The 10946-nt window shown below is 30.3% G+C and overlaps 1 protein-coding gene across 1 annotated transcript; it reads left to right on the top strand.

The window, feature by feature from the left end:
- The first annotated feature begins 202 nt into the window (after positions 1-202).
- On the top strand, positions 203-1060 carry LOC108454965 (alkane hydroxylase MAH1-like). Its single transcript, XM_017753603.1, has one exon. The coding sequence runs from the start codon at positions 203-205 to the stop codon at positions 1058-1060; it is 858 nt and encodes a 285-aa protein (XP_017609092.1).
- Positions 1061-10946: the final 9886 nt, after the last annotated feature.

Below are 10946 nucleotides of genomic sequence, written 5' to 3'. Positions count from 1 at the left end.
TGATGCCCATCATTGACCATGCTGCTAAACATGGCTTGGTCATCAACTTAGAAGACATTTTCCAAAGGTTCACATTTGATTCTGCGTGCATCTTGGTTACCGACTATGATCCAAGTTCCCTCTCCCTTGAACTCCCTTAAGTTCTTTTCTCCATGGCCGTGCATGATAGCGAGCAAGCAATATTTTATCGGCATGTTAGACCATGAAGCTTTATACGTTGCAGAAGTGGTTGAACATAAGACAAGAAAGGAAATACAAGAAGGCATTGAAAGTTGTTGATGATGTTTTAGCTGAATATATATGTCAGAAAAGAAATAAAGTGAACAAGCTGAACCAAGATTTAGTATCAAAAGATGGTGTGGATATCTTAACATCATACATAACTGAAAAGGAATCAACAGGTTCGAAATGTGATGATAAGTTCTTGAGAGAAACCGCTCTGAATATGATAATTGCTGCGACGGACACGACGAGCACTGCTCTTACTTGGTTCACTTGGCTGGTTTCCAAGCATCCAATAATGGAAAACAAGATCATAGAAGAGCTTGAATCAAAAATAACTATAGGTGAAACCAAAAGGAGGCGGCTATTCAATGTCGACGAGGTAAAGAATTTGGTTTATCTCCATGGAGCATTGTGTGAGGCATTAAGGTTGTATCCACCAGTCCCTTTCAATCATAAGGAACCTGTCAAACCAGACATACTTCCTAGCGGGCATCCAGTTCATCCAAAGACAAAAATCTTGTTTTGTATGTATTCAATGGGAAGAATGAAGTCAATCTGGGGAGAAGATTGCCATGAATTCAAGCTTGAGAGATGGATTAAAGAGAGAGGAGAGATCAAACATGAGCCATCTTACAAGTTCTTATCTTTTGGTGCAGGGCCAAGGATATGTTTGGGGAAGGAAACATCATTTATTCAGATGAAAGCCGTGGCATCTGCTCTAATTTACAATGATCGTATTCATGTAATGGAAGAAACTCCGGTTGTTTCGGCCGTATCGTCTGTCCTGCACACCGAGAATGGACTGATGACTAGGATCTCCAAGCGATGGGAATAAATGTCTGATGGTCTGCTACAAAAGAAAAATGACTAGTGCAATATGATTAAAAATAAGTTCAAAGAGATGGCATTGAATTTATGACAGCTTACTACAAAGTTGAATGCCAAGTGCAATATGATTAAAAATAACTCAGTTTAACATTTGTTTGGTGAATGTAATTGAGAAGTTTATATAATCAGTCACTCTAAATAGTTTATGTAAGTAGAAAGTTTTTATACTCTTTTAAAATTAAAATTAAAAATTAAAAATTCAGTCTTTATATTTTAGTTTTGAGATATTTAGTCCCTATATTTTTATTATTAAAATCTTAGTCTCTTTGTCTAATTTTATTCTTAAACTTAACAGTGTCAAAGGTAAAATGACTTTTTAGCTCTTAACATTCATTATTTTTTTTATCAATTTGGTCCTTACCCTTTAAAACTACTTTTAATATTTAAATTTTTTAAAAATTAATTTTTTTCTTTGAAATAAGAACATAAAATGAAAATTTTAAATTTTTAAAAATAAAAATAAAAATAAAAATTATTTTAACAATTTTAACAAAAATTCCAAAATTTAATGTTATCTAAATTGGTTTAATCAACATTGAATTTTGAAATTTTTGTTTATATTTGTAATTTTTTATTTTCTTTAATTTTAAAGACTTTTTATTTTTATTTTCATTTTTAAAAAATTTAAAATATTATTTTAAATTTTTAAAAAATTATAATATTTTTATTTAAAATATAAAACAATTTATTTTTTATTTTTAAATTTTTATATAATTTTAAAAGTTAATAACCAAATTAACTAAAAAATATTGTAAATGTTAAGAGCTAAAATTATTATAATCAACAACATGTTAATCCTAGCAAACCAAGGGACACGAAAAGAATAGTGCCATTACATCTTTGTAGAGTCTCGGTTATTCAGGCATGGAGCCTATGAATGTCGTGGAGAAGCTGAGGCATCATCCCAACAATAGGAAAAAATAGGTGTTCATGGAAAGGGTTTGGTCAAGTTCGAGTTAAGTCTAAGCATGATATTAATATATTTTATGCTTACTCAAACTCGACCTAACCCAGAATACGAGCCTAAAATTTTGCCAAGCCCAGTTATATTTGCAAAAAATTAATCCAAACCCATTTTAGGCCGGTCCATATTAATTTTAATTTTTTTAAAAAATATTTTTATTATTTTAATTTTATTCAATAAGTTTATATATTTTTATTTATTGAATTTTTTAATGTTTATATTAAAGTAGTATTATATATTTAGAATAGATTTATTATGTGTTATAAATTAAATAATATATAAAATTGTTATAAAACAAGGAGAGATAGAGAAAATAAAGAACAAAGAAACTATGAAAGTAATAGAGAATGTACTTTATTGATAAAAAGGGATGATTACGATGCTTCATCAGAGTCTCTAAAATCTTATCTTGATCATAATGGACATTCACATAATAACATATTTTTTTAGGCATAATGGCTTTTTTGACCCTCCAACTTTACAAAAAAAAAAAAACAGTCATTTTAGCCATTCATTTAAATTTTTATCTCTTTTTGTCTTTGAATTTGTATTTTTTGTCAAATCACCCCAAAATGGATGGAAAAATGATCATTTGTGAACTTTATTGGCATGGCATACATATGGATTATCATGTGAATGACATGTCAACATTTAATTAATTTTCTAAAACTTAAAAATATTTTTATACTTTTTAATTTTTTAAAAATAAATTTTAAATTTTTAAAATTTTAAAAACTAATTAAATGTTGATGTGTCATCCACATGGCAATCCACATATATGCCACATCAGCAGAGTTAAAAAACATTAATATTTTCATTCATTTTGGGGTAATTTGATAAAAAATATATTTAAGAGCTAAAAAGAAGAAAAATTAAATTAAAAACAAATGATTTTTTCAATAAAATTGAAATTCAAATAAATTATTACGCATTTTTAATAATACAAAAGTTAAATTAAATTATTTAATAGTGGAAGGAATAATTTAATCAGATAATACATTCTCCATTTATAAAGTGAACTTTACCCAAATAAATTAGACACCCAACATCTGCCTAACGGTCCATAGAATTCGCCTACAAAAATAAATTGGATATGAATTGGAATTTAACACATTCATTAAAGGAAACCTTTAATAGATTTATTTAATTAACTTCTCAATTGAATGGCTAACGAAAAGGAAAAGATTAATCTCACTACATTTTTCTTATATGGTTCAACCTTCCACAAAATTTATGAAATATCAGTGAATTATATAATATTATATGATTTAAAATGAAACTTTTATTATTATTTAATTTTTATAAAAATTATCATTTAATTTATTAACAATATATAAATTTTGCACCATCAAATATAATTCTCAAATTAAAAAAATCTTTAAATACTAAGACTAAAGTTATGTAAATATGTACTACTGTTTGGACATAAGTTTTGTTTTTCTTTTTCAAATCCTTAAATCCTTTTCCATATTAAAAAATAGTAAGGTTTTTCGCCCACATTTTGATTGGATTGGTTATTTGTTTGTGATATATTCTAGAATAAAAAATTGAAAATTAAAATATGTTCTAAGTCCATATATGTTGGTGCGTGGGGATAAAAATAAACTTACGAGAAATTAGTGAAGGCTTCAAGGCATGTATAAATGTCACTTTCTTTAAGGTTTTATTCGCCCCCACCTATATTTTGGCATGCAAAAGAGTTACTAGCAAATAAACCTCGAGGATATAATGAAACACATTACTTTCTATATTTTGCATTAACGGAAATAGTTCATTTGTAACACCCAAATTTCTAATAACCCAAAATTTTAGAATAGTTAAGGGACTAAATTGAAAGAGCCAACAAGTTGGTAGGCTCTATTAAAAGAAAAGGGAAAGCTAGAAACCAAATTGGACATGATTAAGATCCAACTCCTGTTCGATTAGGAGGGAACCAACAGGTTCCTTAGTGGGAGATATCACAATTAGTGATGGACGGTTCTAAGGTTCTGTATGCAGCAAATTTCATGAGGATAGAGTTGGAAAAGTAGAGAAACCAACAAGCGAGTAAGGTTCTTAACCCTTCTGTATACGGAGGATAAAGTTATGAATTTCAGAACTATATTAAGGGTTCTGCTTGTTTCTGAAAAATGGGTTAAGTTAAGAATATAAAGTATAACCAATAGTCTTTTGTTCAAGATACTTCCTAGAGAATGGTAGCTACGATGCTCAAGAAAAGGAATAAGCTATGGGAAACAATAAGGATTTAGGTGAGTTCCAGACTCCAAACCTATTATTGTGGTCTGCGTTGTTAAGCATGTCATGTTGCAAAAGCATGGCCGATGATGATATGAACATACATTGCATGATTGTGGGAAACCGCAAGTGTTTAGATGAAGATAGGAAGGGTATGGAGGGAAAACCCATTGGTTACCACCTCAAGTGAAGCTTCGGACCTTGCGGAGGGAACATTGTGATGTTCAAGCCTCAAGCTTAGGTAGTGTAAAGGAGGAAAGTCTATGAGAAGATAGGTCGTGCGAGAGCTGGCTTGGTCATGGAAATGTATGAAAGGGAAATTGTTCAAGGATCACAAGAAATAATCCGCAATCAAAAGCTATCAAAAAGGGCTCTACGAAGTGGATCTTCACGGGAGGATCGAAAAGCACGCTTCCAGGATAAGGATTTTGTCTAGGAGGAGACAGAATGTCTATCAAGACTATTCTTCCTTGAGGAAAGTTTATCACAGGTATATTGCCACAAAGATAGTCGGTAGAAAAGAAATAATGAAAATGGGATGGTGAGCACGTGTGATCGCTATGATTTCTGTGAACAATAAGGTGGAATGAGAATGGGATTGCCAGAGTAAAGAGGTTTGGTATGGGACAACACCATAGGGAAAGATCAATGAGTCCTCCGAGACTAAGGTATAGATGGAAAGAATCAGTCAAATACTGCTATGATCAAATCTGCCAAGGAAGATATGTTCTAAGAATCCTTAGGCAGAATGACAAAGAAACTACCACATAGATGCATAAAGGAAATATGAGAAGTTAGGATAGGACTTGTGGATGTGGTGAGGTGTCTGAATTACAGAACAAAGGAGAGTTCGACTAGATGAAGGTCTCATGGTGAGCCGAGTAGCTCGAAGGCTCAGGTGGAAATTGCCACCCTAACACAGAATCTTGCCTTGAGCAAGCAGAGAGTATTTGTATTTAATTTTTTTCTTCACGATTACTACTCTCATGCAATAAGGTTTAGATATGGTACAGTGAAGGAACTCACTAAGTTCGTTTGGACTTTCAAGAGTTGAATGATGTTCCTAGAATTTGCAAAGATGATCGAGTACTTCAAGGAGGGACCAAACCAGATGAGGCGGAGATTGATGTTTGTTGTAGATTCAAGGTCATGCACAAAGGAATGGGGTACTATTGGAGGATTCACCTCAGAATCAATCACGGTGAAGCCAGATAACATACCTATAATCTAGATTTTTAGGACAAACAATCCTTCAGAAATTTTTAAGAGTTAATCTTTAAACCAACAGTCTTTAATAATTTAGAACCCTTGAGAGACTAAGCCTTTAGATAGACTCGAGGCTATTGCTACAAGAAATATTATTAATTTTTAATATAGTTAATTTTATAATAGCTAGCTGATAGAATTGAAGTTAAGTTAATTTGATTCTATTATGGCGCTCCTTACCCGAATTCGATGGACGAGTCGAGCGTGGGGTGTTACATCACTAAGCACTAAGCGAAACATAGCAAGGGTATCAATTACTATAAAAAATTTCTATAATAATTCTTTATAGAACAATCTAGAAATATAAAAGATGGTGAGAGAATAGAAATAAACTTTGTTTCTACATTTTTTTGGTGTGTCATACAAATGTATTTTCTCTCCTATTTATAGGAGGTCTCATGTGTCATTTTAGGTACATAAATACCTAAATAGATAGTCATATCTTTAGCAATAAACACAGTTATTCAATAGATATCTACTTGGAACACTATATATATATATATATTGAAAATGTTCCAACAATATCCCCCCATTTTCAATATATTCTAGATTTTGATAATCTTGGAAATTGATTGCATAAATGATGGTGTCGTACGATTGAACCTTCATTTAGTGAAAACATGTTAAAGTTAATAAGAATTACATGATAGGCTATGCTTTGAACCAACTATCCTATTTGATTAACCAAATACATCTCATACAATGGTTTCAACACTAGTAAATGTATAGTATCCAGGGACACTATTATTGATCATGTGTATGTAACCTCTTTTTATGAGTGGTCTCAAAGCCAAACCCTTTAGCTCTTAGAAGAGGCCACACTTCCACTCACATAGGTAGATTCCATAAAGAGTGTTCCCTTAATTATAATATTTTAACATATTTATGTTACATGCCTATTAAAATTATAATACTCTCACCTTTTTCTTTTCATTACGGGTACCTAACACTTTTTTCCTTGGGATGATATATTATATATTATTTTATAGTGCTAGCAGTCACATAATGATGTTGTACTTTGTCTCATTAAACTCAATACTTGACATTATACCAAGCGTTAAGTTTCCATCATGTGTGACTCAAATAGTATAAGGCTTGTACCTCTTCCCTAAATTTCCAATTTTTCAACATAGCCATGTTAATTATCTATACCACATGGTGAAACTTTATATTTATTTTTATCTTGAAAATTCACAAGACAACATCCCCACCATATTCAATTACCCATTCTTTAGATGAATCTATCAAGGATATCTTTTCTACTATTGTCAGATTACGGTGATTACTTTATCTTTTCTTATCATAAAAATTTCATATTTGGCTACCTTATTTATTTCTTGAAAGCCCAGAAATTAATTTCACATCACTATATATATGAAACCATACATCATGTTTTTTTCACTGAGTAAGTTGTTGTAAAGAGGCTTTAAATCCCTCAGTGAAACTAGACAATATATTTTTTATTTGTCATAGCTTCTTTTCAAAGTCAATACATGACTTTAAAACTTTTTGCATTGATAGTCAAATAACATTATTTTTTTTAACACACCATATATATACAAGGGTGTACCATATATAGTCATATTAGAGGACTATCAATTGTCCAATAAAATGACTATAAAATTACACATTAATTCACCATTCACCGTGGACATTATCAATTATTTTTTGGCTATGATCAAAATCATATCCATCACCTAAATGGGTCTGTTTGGATTTAGGAACCGCTAGCCCAAGTGACCGATAGGATCTGGATCTCTGACTCAGATGAACTCGATTTGGAAGAATAATGTTCGCGTACAAGCATAGTCAGTTGAAGGCCTTGCAGTAATGTTAGATGTTCACAAAGATAGCTTGCACAAGAAGCTCGCAAGGGGAGCTCACGTAAGCCTCGCAAGGATAGGAATGCGAACTATGTTTGCAGAAGGGATCGTGAGCCCTACAAGGGATCCTCGCTCGTGATTGGCAAGTAAGAGGGTCGCTGGGAGAGTTAGTCCCAGGATAAAAAAGGACTGCGTGCTCCACAGGCACATGCGTCCAATAAGCCAAGGGACGCCCAGGGAATGTCAACAACAGAGACAGGGAATGTCAGTACCATCAGCCTAAAGGCTGAGACAAAACAATAGGCCCTATTGTGAGCTGTAATAGTAGCAATAGGAACATGTATAAATACCCCCTGTGTTTCCCTTAACACGATATGAGAAAACATTACTCAACAGATTCAAATAACATTCATATTGTTATTTTCATACTCACAAGATCTTTGATTCATGGCTTCCAAAGTAAATTTCAAAATTTACTACATTTCAAAATTTTATAAAACCAAGAGATTATAGATCATACCCAAGCCATATATAAAAAACCACATGCACCATCATAAATATGCACAATAGGATCTTGATTTCAAATATATGATTATCACATTATATATTTTCACTAGAAGATTTCATACCAAAATATTGATATTATTATATAAGCCAATGCTTTCTACTATTCTACATTGACTAGAAAAATTAACCATGCATACATGTATGACTTCTTCCATTTCTAGTCAAAACCACTTCTAGTCCAAACTTTGTAACATAGAATAAAAATTTGCAATCATATATAAAACCCATTTAAGTTAAGGTTATTTAATACAAACAACCAAAATTATTTATATTATATGATCACCTACAAGCTTTCATTTTTAACAATGAAAATAATGTCTCATCAATATCATCTAAATGCTAGTTACTACTATTATGATTTAAATAAAGAAATAATTTCATATCGCAAATTAAATGTGATAAAAAGAAAGAATACTTTTGTACTACAAATTTCACTCAATAATTAGATGGAACTAATTAAATTTCAATTCTCCAAATATATTATCTATTTATAATGCACTAATAGGTGCCTAAATAACTCTTTAAAATGATATCACTTTTCAAGTTGTACTTTTTTTTATTTTTTTATTTCAAGAAATCATTTCAACCAAACCTTTTGAAAGTAAGCATTGGATTTAACAACCCAACTTTTTGGTTTGGGAAAGCTTTCCCGAATGATCATAATGTTTCTATTAGATAGAAGGCTAATCAACTAATATTTGAACAATGTCATCACCATTCAAAATAAAAGTATTGTTTTGATCCATTAATAGATCTTTTCCTAATCGTGCATTTTCATTCCATCCATCTTCCTTCTTTCTAGCACGATGCATATAATTTTATGCCAATAATAATTATACATGTTAAAATATTATGTAAATAATAAACCGACATTTGATTTCTATCAAGTAAATAACTCATGAGACAATCATACTTTTGACATAATATATATTTTGACATAATATATTAAGCTCAGTATAACTTAATTTTTGAAATCTAATTCATACAACACGAGTAAAACAATAAATTTAACGTATCTTTTCTCGTGATAAAGATTTCTTCTAGACAAAAAATTGACAAGATCATCGACCTCGACGCAATCACATTTGCCAATAGCCATCCTCTTAGTATCATGCATTTGGAATTCAGTCCCTTATTTGGTGTGATGTTTTGAAATTAAAAAAATCTATATTCACTTGATAATCATATAATAATAAAAATATTGTTAAAAATATTGTTTAGGATTAAAAAAAAAAAAACTCATTTGAACTCAACAAGATAAAGTACTTTTTTTTTGTTGGAACAGTGTTCTTAAGAAAAATTGACATGAGCATTTTGATTGAAATAGTTAACAATATTAACTACTTAGACTAACTAACGATATTACAAAAGTAGAGTAATCAAATTATGTCCAAATTTAAAGTATATAGATTAAATCTTGCGTTTCCCAGGTCAACTAATTTTAAGATTTTTAAACTTTTTAGCCTTCACATTTATAGTTTTTGTCAATTTGGTCCATACCCTTTAAAAGTACGTAATTTTAAAAAAGAATTTAAAATTTTTGTTATTTATTTTGAACAAAATTTTCAAAATTCTAATTTTCTAAAAAAATAATATATAGTTAAAATTAAAATTAAAAATATTTTAAAATATAAAATTCCAAAATTCAATGTTATCTAAACCCAAGGGCTAAGCCAAAATTTTTTGGAGGACCGAAATTAAATTGCATATTTTTATGATAATAAAATACAATTTTACCATTTTAATAGTCTATATCTTTATAATTTTAAAAGGATTAAATCTAATATTTATTATTTTGGGGGCAAAATGTAATTTTACCATTACTAATTTAAAATTTTATAAATTATAAAGTAGCACAAATGAACATTTTCCATTTTAAGGGGTCTGAGGCCATTGCCAAGCCCCCTTGTTTCCGGCAGTATCTAAACCTAATCGAACCAATTGGATGAAGAATCAACTAGAGTATAGATCTGGTGAGAGGTAAGAAACTGGTTGACCCGAGTACCGATATGGACTAGTTGAACTGGGCTAAAAAATTAGTTGAAATAATTTTTATAATGTTTAATATTTTATTTTTAATAATTTATTTTCTTTGAGCCAGTCAGGCCAGCTGTTTTGGGAACCATTTGATCAAACTAGTTCGAAATTGGTTCAACTGATATTTAGCTCAATTCAACTAGTATGTACCTATTCATAGGTCAATCGATTTTTTACCTTTCACTAGGTCGATACCCCAACCGGTTCTTGTTCCGGTTCGGTTTAGATAACATTGAATTTTGAAATTTTTTATTTATATTTTGAATTTTGAATTTTTTTTATTTTAAAGAGTTTTTATTTTTTCATAAAATTTTAAAAATAAAATTATATATTTTACTTTCGAAGGTAAAGAGACCAATTTGACAAAAAAATGTACATATTATGGTCTAAAAATATTATTTTACCTTTGACATTGTTAACTCTAATGGAAAAATTAAATGGAGGATCTAGACTATCAAAATTAAAATATATAGAGTAAATCTTAAATTTTGAAAGAATACACAAACATTTAGCATATTTAAACTATTTTTTATCTCACTTTTATAATTAAACAATCATATCATTAATCAATTCACCCCAAACTATCAAGGAAGTCTGATGTGGCAATGTGGACCACTATAATACAGGTACTTGTCCATTTAAAAAAAATACTGTTAATTATTTGGTTAAGAATCCATGTCATTTTATAATTACATCTTAGGAAAATAAGTTTAAAAATTTAACCTGCAAAAAAAAGAGGATTATCCTCTCATCGTCTCAGCCACTCACCTGCAACTCTTCCCCTTAATAACCCTTCCATGTGGCTCATCTTGCTCCTCAAATTTCAAGCTCAACGACCAGAACAATTCCTTGAATTTGCAAGCAATTGCTCCACCAAAAAATAAACCGAAAATGTACCCATGCTTGTTTTCACAACAATTTCAAGCTCACTGGTCGAAACA

Source organism: Gossypium arboreum, chromosome 9, assembly GCF_025698485.1.
Source record: "Gossypium arboreum isolate Shixiya-1 chromosome 9, ASM2569848v2, whole genome shotgun sequence".
Lineage (NCBI taxonomy): Eukaryota > Viridiplantae > Streptophyta > Magnoliopsida > Malvales > Malvaceae > Gossypium > Gossypium arboreum.
The sequence above is the reverse complement of the archived record's forward strand: the minus strand, read 5'-3'. Positions and strand labels throughout refer to the sequence as shown.